The sequence below is a fragment of the Notolepis coatsorum genome (genome assembly GCF_963971535.1).
Source record: "Notolepis coatsorum genome assembly, chromosome: 10".
Classification (NCBI taxonomy): Eukaryota; Metazoa; Chordata; class Actinopteri; order Aulopiformes; family Paralepididae; genus Notolepis; species Notolepis coatsorum.
Genome location: NC_140174.1, coordinates 39,586,283 through 39,600,907, shown reverse-complemented (window position 1 = coordinate 39,600,907; position 14,625 = coordinate 39,586,283). Strand labels below are relative to the sequence as shown.

Here is a 14,625-nt window from a genome sequence, read left to right as displayed (position 1 = left end):
ACTGTTACATACAGTATGGCTGAACTACTCGTCGGACACATCGGACATGAATCATGGGTAAAGGAAACAACGCCTCGTCCAAATTGAGCGGCTTCCTATAATAGCTGATACTGAGCAGTACCTTGCTAACTGCTTGCCCTTCCTTTTGGGGAGACCGGCTATTAGGCCCCTCACAACCAACTTGTACACATGCCCTACTTCCAAAGATAAAAACTAGAAGATCACATCTGTAGCCTAGCTGTGAGATGTACACACACACACACACACACACACACACACACACACACACACACACACACACACACACACACACACACACACACACACACACACACACACACACACACACACACACACACACACACACGGGTATGCGTAACACTGTTTCCTGTTCGATTGTATCTGCAGCTTTGGGTTTCCTTTGCAAACAGCACAGGTAGCACATCTACGTTTGTGTTTGGTCATATTATGCTGTGGTGCAAAAGAAGCTCATCACTGCACTCCGTACCACATTTGCTCGTAGCTAAACCGATCTCTCAGATTAGTTTCCTCCTTAGATTTTCCACCATTGAATTCATCTGTTGAATTGATGGTATGAATGCATCACTTCCTGTGGAGATACGTGTGGATTTAGTGTTTGAAAGAGAAAAGAAGCAAATGTAATTAACTTTAATTGATAACTAATCAAGACTCTCCTTTTCCTTAACTTTTATAAAAAAAAAACATTGGAAATTGGCAAGTTTTAAAACATTTTATAATATTTTTTCATTCTATTATTCTATAATTGCCTCCCAACGGATTACTAGCATGTTTCAAAATGACAGTTATCTTCAGGACCTCCCAGTCTGCCGCAAATATCCAGACTAACTTAAAGAAACAGTGTTGGCTTTAATGGAGTCTGAACGGGCAGGAATGTGTCATTCGGCTAAAGCGAGAGAGATAAGGTAGAGGTTCAGCAGCAAGCAGCACAGCGGGGCCTTTGACGGTCTGGCTTCTGCTCTCCTGGCTGCCAGCCCCCCCCTTCTGAGTGGGGTGAACTGGGAGTGTGTGAATGTGTGTAGGAGGCTCTCGTGCGCCTCTCTGCCACCGCGCACGTCTGTGATGTGAAGAGGAGCGCGACCGCCACAGATGGGACTTTACAAAGCCGCGAGATCTGTCGCAGAGCGAGATCCCCGGTTTCCCCCTGAAAATGTACTTGAAACAACAGGAAGTGGCCGTGGGTCGTAACGGAGATTTTGTTCGTTTGTTGGTTCTCACATGACAGCATGCATCGTGCTGGTTTTCTTTATGTATTCATATAGTATTCTCATAGCGTGTTTTGTCTTACAAATGTGTCACAATGTCACATCTCGTTAGCCATGGTTGTCTTTTCCTTTTATATGTTTTTTATTAAGATTTAAAATATTTTTTTATCTTTTTATTTTAAAGAGTTCCGTACAACTTTTAGGGGATACAATATGGGAAAAAATCTATAAATAAATAAATAAATACAAAACATGTTTTTGACAACTGCTGATATGCTGACAGAACATAGTATTTGTAGTGGAGAAATAATAAAGACAGTGTTAGAACGCTGTCACAAAACAACCCCCCCCCCCCCCCCCCCACCTAATAATAACTATAAGAACAGTCTTGCACACACAGGATTCCAATGTAACAATATAATGCATCTAGCGAAAATGTATGTGAATGCGATAATTTGTTTTTGTTTAGAGTTAAGAACGAATGTTTGCTATCAGTGGACATGGTGGCAAGGCTAAATTAACTACTAAGGACCAAGTATTGAAAAATCCATCCCAGTAGGTGTGGAGTTCTGGACATGTGAAGATCAAATCGCAGGGAGCATCCACCTCCGGATATATCTCAGAAAGCCTGGATTCGTAAAAGTGAGTTCTATGCAGTTACTTTTGAGTTGTATGAGGCTAAAACGAGCGCAGGACGTGGTGGTGTGTATTCTCTCTGTGGCCTCGTCCAACCACTCATTATTAAACTCCATCCCCAGCTCCTGTTCCCAATTTGTTTTAGCTTTGATTTAACCAGTCGTTGAATGACATGAGGGCGTCATAGATCCTTGAGATGGATGCTCTTTGGTGTGGATTCAAAGTGAGCAAGTCAGCCCATGGCTGTTTGGGGGCGGAGTAAAGGAAACCATGGTTGTCATTTAATGATAATCCCTCACCTTTATCATTAGGCGTCTAGTTTAGCGTTTGAAGGTCCAGTGCTACAAGAGTGCAAAACATCAACATCACTCCCAATACCGACGCACTTTCCTTTATGTCCTCTTTAAGTGTAGCAGTGATTTAGATTCATGAATAATGGAGGATCTTCATCAGTGCAAAAGGCAGACGTGAGGAGTGAGTCTGAGTGTGTGTGTGTGTGTGTGTGTGGTGCGTGGGAGGACCCTGGCTGATGATATATACTGTATGGCAACAATCTGCCTCTCAACTGATGGCTCTGCTCACAGCCGTCTCTGATTACCAAGTTAAGAGATAGATTAGATATAATGATACAGTACAGAGAGACGACCGGATACCATTCATAATATAGTTAACCACATAATTCCACGTCCCACTTTGTTTCCTATGCAAGGCAGCCAATGTAGCATGTGGTAAAATGGACTGAATTCATATAGCGTTTTTTATCCAAAGCGCTTTGCAACCTATGCCTCACATTCACCCATTCACTCACACATTCACACACCCACAGTGGAGGCGACCGTGCAAGGTGCCAACCTGCTCATCGGGAGCAGTTAGGGGTTAAGTGTCTCCTGACGCTACGACACGCTGCCAGGAGAAGCCGGAATCAAACCAGGAACCTTAAGATTACCAGATTACCTGAGACACCGCTCTACCTAAGTGCCTAACCATGTACTGCTCTATACTACAGCATAGACAAGAAGGTGTTCATGGGGGTTTTATTGCTGCGGATGTGCTGTTCTGATATTCAGCAGACCTGTGTGCTGTATGTCCTGCAGCTGCCGGGAGTGTCTATAAGTTATTTAATGACTTGAATATTTTGTATGCATGTCTTAGGTATGCCACCTATCGAGAAGACAACATATTGGTTTATACCTTTTGAATATTTTATTCATGTTTCTTCTCACTAATATAACAGTTACTGCTACAGCAAAAAGTACTGGCTTTGAATGGGATGTTTTCTTCAAGAGAGAGAGATGTATGTTTCAAGTTCAAGTTTCAAGTTTGTTTATTAATAATGTATAATAATTAGGGATGTCCGATATTGGCATACAATTTTGATATTGGTATCGTTTTTTTTATTTTTTTATTACATTTATTTAACCTTTATTTACCCAGGCAAGCAAGTAAGAACAAATTATAATTTTATGTATTGTCAAAGTATGCATAATGTTGTGTTAATTACATGACAAGAGATATGTAATGTTAATTACCTGAAATTATTCCGTTTTTGGGGGGGGGGGGGGGGGGGGGGGGGGGGGGGGGACCCTGCATATATCGGTATCGGTTGATATCGGTTGATATCGGTATCGGAAATTAAGAGTTGGACAATATTGGTATATCGGTATCGGTAAAAAAGCCAATATCGAGCATCCCTAATAATGTATCCCAAGGACGTGTTCCTTCAAGAGAGAGAGAGAGAGATGTATCCCAAGAGAGAGAGATGTATCCCAAGAGAGAGAGATGTATCCCAAGAGAGAGAGAGAGAGAGATGTATCCCAAGAGAGAGAGAGAGAGAGAGATGTATCCCAAGAGAGAGAGAGAGAGATGTATCCCAAGAGAGAGAGAGATGTATCCCAAGAGAGAGAGAGAGAGAGAGATGTATCCCAAGAGAGAGAGAGAGAGATGTATCCCAAGAGAGAGAGAGAGATGTATCCAAGAGAGAGAGAGAGAGAGAGATGTATCCCAAGAGAGAGAGAGATGTATCCCAAGAGAGAGAGAGAGAGATGTATCCCAAGAGAGAGAGATGTATCCCAAGAGAGAGAGAGAGATGTATCCCAAGAGAGAGAGAGAGAGAGAGAGAGAAATGTATCCCAAGAGAGAGAGAGAGAGAGAGAGATGTATCCCAAGAGAGAGAGAGAGATGTATCCCAAGAGAGAGAGAGAGATGTATCCCAAAAGAGAGAGAGATGTATCCCAAGAGAGAGAGAGATGTATCCCAAGAGAGAGAGAGAGAGAGAGAGAGAGATGTATCCCAAGAGAGAGAGAGAGATGTATCCCAAGAGAGAGAGAGAGAGAGAGATGTATCCCAAGAGAGAGAGAGAGAGAGAGAGAGAGAGAGAGAGAGAGAGAGAGATGTATCCCAAGGACGTGTTCCTTTGCTCACTCTTCTTTGTCCCTTTCATCTTCTCTCTTGCTCTCTCCCTGTCTATCTCTCTCTGTTGGTATCTTTCTCCCCCTCTCTCGCTTGGTCTTTCTCTCCCTGTCTCTCTATTTTGCTCTCTCCTAGTCTCTCTCTCTATCTCTTGCTCTCTCCTAGTCTCTCTCTCCTAGTCACTCTCTCCTAGTCACTCTCTCCTAGTCTATCTCTCTCTCCTAGTCTCTCTCTCCTAGTCACTCTCTCCTAGTCACTCTCTCCTAGTCTATCTCTCTCTCCTAGTCTCTCTCTCCTAGTTGCTCTCTCCTAGTCACTCTCTCCTAGTCTCGCTCTCTCCTAGTCTATCTCTCCTAGTCACTCTCCTAGTCACTCTCTCCTAGTCACTCTCTCCTAGTCTATCTCTCTCTCCTAGTCTCTCTCTCCTAGTTGCTCTCTCCTAGTCACTCTCTCCTAGTCTCGCTCTCTCCTAGACTATCTCTCCTATAGAATCTCTCTCTTGCTCTCTCCTAGTCTCTCTCTTGGTCTATCTCTCCTAGTATCTCTATCTCTCTCTCCTAGTCTCTCTCTTGGTCTATCTCTCCTAGTATCTCTATCTCTCCTAGTGTCTCTCTCGCCTAGTCTCTCTCTTGCTCTCTCTCTCTTGGCCTCTCTCTGTGTGTCTCGCTCTGTGTTAGTATTTCTCTTACGGCTATGCACGGGTAATCAGCACTTTTCTCCTCACACATCCCTCGAGAACACTCTGAATTTAAATGTTCTTGTTTTTTTTTTATATTTATTTATTTCATTTCCCAGGAGACGGCATTCAGCCAATGCGGTGAAAAAGAGGGGGGTGTGGGGGTCTCCTGTGTGCCATTGCAAATTAATATCAAGAAACAGGTATCACCGTTTTCTATTTAATAAAATTTAAAATAGGATATCATTCAGTGGCACTTCAGACATATTGAAAGCTGTGGGCGGGGGGGGGGGGGCAGTGAGGGGGGGGGGGGTTCTAAGTGAGAGATAATGACCCAATTTACGTAACTGCGACATCTCTGGTTGGCTAATGAGGCAGCTGGAGTGTTTCAAGACTTTCTGAAAGTTTTCAAATCGTGTTTACTGCCGTCTGGAGAAACTCAGCATTACTGCAGCTCCATAAAGTAAGGTTGATTTGTCAGTTAAGGGGTTGTTTTGGTCCTATGGGTCACGCTGGTTCTTGGCCATACCAAGTATCCTCGCACACAAGTGGGCGGTCCTGGATTACAATGTTGCTTGGTGTTCAACCAATCACATTCATTGCTCATCAGTCCCAAATCCTCGCAGCTGCTTCCTTCATTGGTTGAGCCAGAGACATGTTGTGTTGTTTGCTGTGTGATTTTGCAGGTCATTTGAACTTTGACCAAGCAACTGAAGGTGAATGGTGTGGCACAGTTTTGCATGGTTTTGAATGATGGTGAAGGAGAGATGAAAAAACATTTGTACAAATGATGACCATGCCATTAGTTGACCAAGATGTTATCAGTACATTAGTAATTTGTTAAGCTTTTTCCTTTCTTTTCTTCCTGAAGCACATATCTGGCGAGCACTAGATTTAAAGAAGGCCGTCTGCATGACTGCATGTTGGAAACACAATTTTACAGTTTTGAGAATCCTGCACTCTTTTCTTGATCCTCCCATCACAACTCTTGCTTCCTGTTGTGATAGGAGGATCAAGAAAAGAGGGTGGGGTTTGAGATAGTCAGGTCTATTGAATCAACAACAATCGATTTGTTGGCAAAGTCCTATGAATAACATTAGTCGACTGAGAATGTCTTTAGTCAAGGACAGTCCTACCATGAAGGTCCATGGGTAGACATGACTCATCGTCCAATAACTCTCTACTGTATATCAACAATATCTTAGTTACTGTTGTATACGTACTGTAAGTTGTACCAGGGTCCCGATTCCATTCAATCAGGCTCGATGGCGTTGGTTTCAGGGTGTTATGGTGATGTAGTAACCTACTGAAACACAGGGGACCACAGCACCTGCTGTTGGTGTCAAAAGATGTAATTTGGTGAACTGATTTTCCGTAGCAGTTCAGCAGGAAAAGTAGAGACATCTGCAGGAATTGGAGGGAGGGATGCTACAAATAACATTTAGCGATAATCTTAACACATCCACAGAGAAAAAGAAGATTGATCTTCCAGATTTTAAGGATTTGTTTCGATTCAAATTAAACAAGTCTAGGTTAACATCCTGTTCCAGTCTTTACTGTTGCAGCCTATGTGAAATAACCTTCCTCACATTAGATCGGCAGAATCCATTGAGATCTTTTTGTTTGTTTCCATTATTTCAGTTTGACTGTTTTGACTGTGTTTCTACTTTCTAGTGTTGTTTTCTAGTTCATGTTTCTCATGTTTACATAAATGCAGTTTGGAGCAAACTGGGTTTGTATTTTAAAGCTCTATATAAATACATTTGCCCTTGACTTGACCTGACTACATTCAGCTTTGTCTATTTTAATGCAATTTAACTTAAGGTTATTCTATAACCCTAGTTATATGAGTATAGCGAGCACTCTGCTCTATTGGAACTATCCCTTTAATAGTTTAATCCATTCTAATAATCAAAAAACGTTCACATGCACACACCCACTTGCCTGGCCACACCCACATCCGCTCCTATATAAGCGGGGTCGTGGCCACACAATCAGCTCCTTCCCAAGTCTTTCACCACCAAAGGAGAAGACCGTGGGGTCCTCAGTGAGTCAAAGCAGAGCGCTCGCTATACTCATATAACTAGGGTTATAGAATAACCTTAAGTTATAGATTGTATAGCTTTACGCTCTGCTCTATTGGAACACAGGAGCTGAGCAGAGCGAAAAGCTCGACAAATGTACCCGCTGAGGCCCCCTACAACCATCAGAATTGGGGAGGATCCGAGCCCCCCCGGCCCCCCCTAGTGGAGGACGGGAGGGAGATCGGATCTGACTGTGCGAAGAGGGTTTAGCACCTCAAACGCACAAGGTGAACAGACCGTGGGACTTACCTTCGTTCAGAAGGGCCCACGACCACTCGAGCGCGCATCCCACATGCCACCAGGGAACGGACGTGAAGCAAAAAAAACCTGTCACAGCGCCCAACATCACGGGGTCGACCCTGTGGCAAGGCCGCAGCAGCGGAGCGTGGAGGAGGTCCCAGCCCTAGGACAACCCGAGGACTAGGACCCCCTGAAAAAGGGGCCTGGTGAGGCCAACGAGGCCGCGGCATCGAGACCCCACCAGACGGTCACTGGTGACACCACCCCTCACATCGCCAGCGTATCGGACAGGGCCCAAATCAAGTGAAGGCCCTTCCCCCCTTTGGCACGCCGCTCTGAAGCACTCTTCTCAAGAGGCTACCCTCCCACAATACTGTGGGGCCAGTCGGCATGCCGGGGAGACAACCCTCCAAGGAGGTTGATCCCTCAATCCAGGCAACAGGCCCCAAGAGCAGAACTCAACCTGTGCCCGGAGCACTGCGGATTAGACAGGCGCTTAAGGGTCTACTGCAAGAACAGTATCCCGGCGGAAGGGGTGTCTGGTATGCTGTGCACCATGTCACAACCTCCACAAACCTGACCCCGCCAATTCCAGCGGGTTCGAGGTTCAAAGAAAAGGCTGACACAATTGGCAGACGTCATGAAAGATGCGGGGGCATACTCTCGGGCAGATGGGGTCAGGCCCGGCCTCAACCCGAGAGTCGACTCTGCTACCAACACACCGGGGAACCAACCAGGAGGTTTAACAGGAGGCGGTTGTTCACAAAGAAAACTCAGAAACATAACTGCGTGTATACACAGGCTATACAAGCAGTACAAGTGTTTCAGTTTTCAAAGGGTTAACCCAGGCCAACAGGTCGACGAGAACGAGTTTGGACCTGGGCCCGGCGGACCACACAGTATGGACCAAGCACGTCACTGTTAAGGGCAACTCGTGGTGGCATACATATGACACACACATCCACGACATCAATCCCCGCGACGCCCGGTCCGACCCGGCATTTTCCCCCCGGAAAAGCACAAAGTCCTTCGGGGTACCAAGACCTGTGCCCCGGCGGTCAACAAGTTAAACTGACCTGGTCCGGCGCGACCAGAACCAGTCCTGTGTCCTAGTCACGCCGCCATCCCCAGTCCTAAGAGGGGGGTAGGTACGCGTGTCGATCCAAAACATCACAGAGGGCGCCACCAAGACGGTCAGTACGCGAACGCACTGCTCCCGGTGGCCCACCTCATGGGCGTGAGACCCCTCCGCCAATGTTTTGATCTACTCCGTCATCTCCCCCCGGAAATGCACGCGAGCCGTCGAGTCTAACCCCTAAGGGAGACTGCAATTCAACACTGGCCCCTGTAAGTACACTGACGCTCGGTAGAGATAAAAATCTCCTTCCCAGCTGCCCGCATACAAAACGGCAACCAAGGCGCGCCAGCCATAAAGTGGTTCCACATGGAAAGCACCCAGGGCCAGCGATATATGCACGTCGAGAACCTGAAACATATCGATGGCGAATTCTAATAAGAAACACCAGACAACGTTTCCTCCATGCTGTCTGGGACGAGCAGCAGGAAGCCGGCCTATAAGAGACAGACACGGGTCTCATATGACGCGTCTGAGGGTAAAACCCTGTCAATTCTGCTCTTTACATAAGAGGGAAAGACATAAGTTCCCCCAGAGAGACCTCTACGTGAGTAACAATTGAAAAAGATACATGTAATAATTGGGCCAAGTGACCAACGGCCCAATACACACTTTAATAGAGAGCAGAGCAGAAAACAAACAGTTTTCGAATACATTGCATCATCCAACTTTGACAATGACAGCGGTCTGCAGCACAGAGCCTGAAAACTCACGGATGTCTCATGGCCAATAGGAAAAAACGCGCCCAGTGACGTATTCCATGGCCGGGGGGAAATCCTGTGACCCACCCATCCTAATATGGAGTGGAACCAGGGAACCCCCCCCCCCCCCTTCCCCCTCCCTGTGACGCGCTGACCCCTCAGCCGACAGGGAGACTGACAGGCAGGAGGTCCAACCTCCTGGCCGATCAGTAAAGGGGGGAGGGGTTTATCAGTCCACCCCTTATGACCCCTCACCCCTGATACGATGCAACGACAAAGCAGCGCCATGACACCAGTTGTAGCATGCGACCTGAAAGCGCATATACCCGTTAGGGCAATAGCTTCACATTCTGCACGCCAGCCACAGGCGATAACCTCGTTTGTGCAAAAAACTGGCTTTATACACTGCGTCAGGTTCATGTGCGAACTTGCCACCCGAATTTTTACACCTTTACCCTAAAGTTAAGAAAAAACACAGACCAAAGAGAGTGGCCAAGGCCTTGGTACAAGAGCTATATATGTAAACTTCTGTAGGCTAACACCCAACTCAGTTGTGGACTCAATGCCACGTTTGCTTAAACATAAAAACACGATACACACAACCCTCTTTACACAATAAAAAATGCAAATGTTCACTCTCACTACTGCAAGAGGAACGCCGTCTTTTATGACGAGAGAAGACATAAGTCCTTGACCAAGTACTAACTACAGGCCTTGCTAAGTCATACATAATAGCGACCAAACTATTTTCAGAGAAAACGGCACGTACTACTCCCTAAGCAAGAGCACAACCCCAGCAGTAGCTGAGGGTTTACACCGTATCCCCAAATATATAGTGAATCAACACACGTTTTGTAACAAAAAACAGTCCCTCACCAGGAGGGAGTCAGGGACCCTTTATTTAATAACAAAAAAATCATATTTGGGGGGGGGGGGGGGGGGCAAACAGGGGAGTCACTAGCGTCGCCTGCCACGCGCAGAACGCCGTTTGCCCCCACGGGAAGCCGGCCCGGAGGGACGGTGCTGAGGAGCCACCTGGTCACGTCGATCCCTACCGTTCCCTCCGGGCGCAGGGCGACCTTGAAGGCCCGGCAGCGGCGGTGGTGACGGTGGTGACGGCCGCAGACCTCTGCCGGCGTTGCCTCCTCCTCACGTCACCGGTGGCATCGGGTCGGGGAAAGTGGGGTTGGAGTACGGAGCGCTCCTCCATCTCTCTGCAGGCTGCCGTCATCTGCTGCATAGCCGACCCGAAGAGTCCAGCATCGGAGAGGGGGGCCTCGAGCAGTGGAATCCTCCTCTGGTCCGGAATCCCCGCCTGCTTCAGCCAAAGGTGGTGCTGGATGAGAGTGGCCAGGGCGCGCTCCTTCTCGGCCGCTATCGCCTGCAGCTGAGTCAGATGCAGGATGGCTCCAGCCGCCTAGGCGTGGAGGTACCGTTGACAGTCGTCCAGTACCGCCCCGCCCGCCATCAGCCCCGACATGTAGCACGCCAGCTGCGCAATGTTGGAGGTTGCAGCCAGGCTCTGTGTTGAGGCGATGTACACCTGGTCACTCCATGAAGCCAACTGCCTAGCCGATTTCCCCTGGGGAAATGGCTTTTGTAACGGCTCCCACACCATCTCGGGGCAAAGGATGGATGCCATCGGGCTATCAAGTCGAGGCACCCCGTCCTTCAGCCCCTGGACCAAACCCACCACCCGCGTGACTGGCACGTAGGAGGGGGTAAGGCCGACGATGCAGGATATTACCTGTCCCCGTGCCACGTAGGCCTCCATTGCTGGGAAGAATGGGCAGACAACGCCCGCCTCCCTCACAGGACGGCGTTGCCAGAGATGACCTATCATGTCATCGGGAACAGGTGCCGGCAGTGGCTGCGGCAACGCCACGCCATTGGCAGCTGCGGCGGCCGCCATGAGCTTGGGGAACAAGGCAAGCAACTCCCCTTGCATACCTTCTTCCACGTCACTCGCATCCCTCGCGTACGGGAGGCTGCACCGGAAGCCATCGTCCGACGCGGCAGATAGCTGGGCATCTCGTCTCCGGGGTGGAGATCTTAACCCAGCCCCAGAGTATGAGGGTCCCCAGGGAGACGTAGCACTCTCTGCCACTCCCTGAAGGGGAGAGTGTCTCGTCTCCGCCGGGCCTTCGAATAAGAGAGCCCCCGCCCCCTCCATGAAATCCTCAGTCTCCATTGGATATGGAGAAGAGGCAAGGGAACTCTTGCTTGGCTACAGCACAACACTGCCACTAGGCCGTTCACCCCCGCTGTTTGCCGTCCTACGACGAGAACGAGCCGAGGCGAAGAGTCTGCGACGCAAATCCTCGGCCACCAGAGGAACTGTCCGCCTGTCGGCCGACTGCCCTCTGGCGGGGGAACCAGTGCCGGAACTCAGCCACCTCACAGGAGATGGGAGCTCAACGGCCCCTCGGCGAAGCACACTCTCCTCCGGGTGTCACTCGAGCGCACCTGTCTGCCACAACCGTGGAGCCAGGAAACGCCCCAAGACGCACGGAGGACACCGCGACAGTGAAGCGCTGGTGGAGGGTAGAGTTGTAGTCGTCTAGACCCTCCGACGGTGAAGACATTATCTCTTTGTTTTTTCTCTCTCCCAAATTTTCCGAAAAACAAAGAGATAATGTCAACGTGCGGCTACGTGGCGTAGTGGGCAAGGCGCTCGCCACGAATGCGGAGACGCTGGGCTCGCCTGTTCGAGCCCAGCGCTCCACATTGCTTTCAGTTTAGCTGGTCATTCATACTAATACACATTGGCCGTATTAGGGGGTGGGAAACTGATGGGTGGGGACAGCGACTCCTACAGGTCGGTTGGTGCGCCTGCGCAGTAGAATCAGGAAGTGTTGGGGGCAGCGTGAGCCTCCCACACGTTACTCCTCGCCACTGAGAGATCGAGCTGCGCAGGTGAAAAGATGCAACTGTTGTTACCTCAAGTACCGCAGGGGACTTGTGCTATGTATGACTTAGTCCACATTGCAGCCGGCTTGTGGGAGGCAAGAAACAGCGTTCGTGACAGGGGAGGGTTGAATTGGATGATACGAAATTGGGATGGGAGAAAATATAGAAAATGGGAGAAAAAGTGGATAAAAAAAAAAGAGATAATGTCAACGTAGCTTTGTCCAACAAACTACTTTTAGCACTAAACTAAAGTGGTGTATACACGAAAACTTCTCGGTGGTGAAAGTAGAGAATGAGCTGATTGTGTGGCCACGACCCGCTTTACAAACATTTGAAAAACGTGTTGGATTACTCAGAAGCATGTCTGAAAGGGGCGTTCTGTTCTAATTGTAATTCTGCTCAAATAAGAGCACAAAAGTCATTAACACTTTCAGCGCCACGCTTAGCGGTTATCTCTACCGCTAGATGGCCAGCTTGATAGTCGTTTCCACTGTGTTTCACTATGTTTGCAAAGCTGTGTGTGTGTTCTGTATTATAGCTGTGGAGACAATGGTGTGGCTCATTTGACAGACATTACTTGTAGTGCAACATGGAAAAAAATGTGGTTCTACACACTGTAGTTTGTAGTTTATTACACGCTAAACATCGCGCATTTCCAAGATAATCCAGTCTTTTTTCATAGATTGTGAGATAAAACGCGTTATGTGCAATAAGCCCGAATCGTTCTGGTTGATGCCCTGAACCCCCAAATCAAAGGTATATAACATGTATATATGTACCTTCACAAAATCATCATCAAGGGGGGGGGGTGGGGGGGGGTCGTTTTAACTAAAAACTGTGATCGTGTTTGCCGAGCATGTTTTACGTCCGGTGAAAAACATCGTTTCTAACATCGTTAGAAAAACACGTTTCAGATTCGGTAAAATAGACATACAATATACCTTACCTTAGCCAGAAGGTATTCCAAAAATAATAATTCCAAGTGATCGCATCGCCATCGCGATTACCAGTGTATATGTCTATACACGTTTTGATGGTAAAATACGCTACTGCCACCTGGCGATAGTCGATCGGCATTGCAATTCAAACATATACAAACCACCCAGGGATGGCTAGAATGATCCGGATGATGATTTAGAATGGGGATCAGAGGAAAAATATCAAAGGATCAAAACCCGAGAAATCTCTGGTCTGGCACTCAACCGCTGGCGAGTTAACCCGGGATATCTCGGGTCTGGCGCCCAATGTGTTAAGCACTACTTGTAAATTGACGATTGCAGACAACGATAACATCTTTATCCAAATGACATTCTGTAAATTGGAATAAAACTGTCCGTTTTACCCTCCAATTCTGTGGCAAAGTAACCCTAAAGGTCATCTTATCAGGTTATGTTACTGTCCAATGGACTAATCGAATGGATTACGTCACTAATCGATAGTAATCTGTAACTGGAATACATTTTAAAAGTAACCTTCCGAACCCTGTCCACCAGGTATCATTCGTCTGAGCGAAGGGTTCCACGACCGCTACCCGGTGGAGGATTACCTGGACCTGTTTGACCTGGCGGCCTACCAGATCCAGGACCACGTGGCGGCCAACTCCACCGGAGCCCCCGGCCAACGCAACATCATCATCGGTAAACAGCCCGACGGCTCGATTCACTCTGTAGGGAAACGTCTGGTGTTTTTGTTTTCTCGGAGTGTGTAATATTGCAGTTGGCCTCCCATCAAAAAACCCAGCTAGGTGGGGGTGTGATTTTCCTTTGCGAAAGTGTCACACCTCAATATCACACCTGTTACCCTGAGTGATGATTGCGGTATTTAAGGGGAGTTATAATCAAGATAAGAATCATAGCATTGCGGCTACATGACGTCTAGCATGATGTCAGTTGAGTCCAATTCCAACCTTTTGGGGGTTTTTACAACAGTTTCCACTTCCTTCCTTGTGTGTTTTTTTACTTCCTGTTTTGCCAGAGAACACGCATAACGTCAGAGGACAGTGGTAACATGTCCCCTGTCCCTTGACATATGATATGAGTAACCCAGGTCATGGCCGCCTAGTTATAGTTGAAAGTGGGGGTGCAATTTTTTTTTTTTTTTTTTTTTTTTTTTTTTTGGGACAGGCAAGGGGTGGTTTGGAGGGGGTCTGGCACGACCCCCCCCCCCCCCCCCCCCCCCCCCCCACGGCAGATTTTTTTTAAATTTAATGAACCTGTACGTGCAATTTCCTGCAATATAGAGCCTTCAATCTTGACCAATAAAGCTGCTCTTTTCAATATAAAACTCAGTTTATATTGCAGTATGATAGCCAATTACTATAATAATAATATATTAATATATATATACTGTATATATACTGTATATTGATTTTTCGCTCATTTATTTTTATTAAATCAATCTCCTTTCAAATAGGCCACGTTTTTAATAATAAAGAGAAAAAAGATATATTTCCATTACCTGTAACTCTTGTGTCTCTTTCTCTCCTTCTCTGCCTCCTCCCTGAGTCTGCAATGCACAGTCATGACATCGATCTAAAAAAAAAAGTAAAAAAAAAAAGTAAAAAAAAAAAAAAAGATTTGATGCCCCTCGT

At 47.3% G+C, this 14,625-nt stretch overlaps 1 protein-coding gene across 1 annotated transcript in view; it reads left to right on the top strand.

Annotated features, from left to right (window-relative positions):
* Positions 1 to 14,625, top strand: part of LOC311236279 (carbohydrate sulfotransferase 15-like) — a 97,282-nt gene that overhangs the window by 70,453 nt on the left and 12,204 nt on the right. Inside the window, exon 4 of the mRNA XM_084323959.1 lies at positions 13,529 to 13,672. Within this exon, the coding sequence (XP_084180085.1) occupies positions 13,529 to 13,672 (144 nt within the window). The remainder of the gene's footprint in view (positions 1 to 13,528; positions 13,673 to 14,625) is intronic.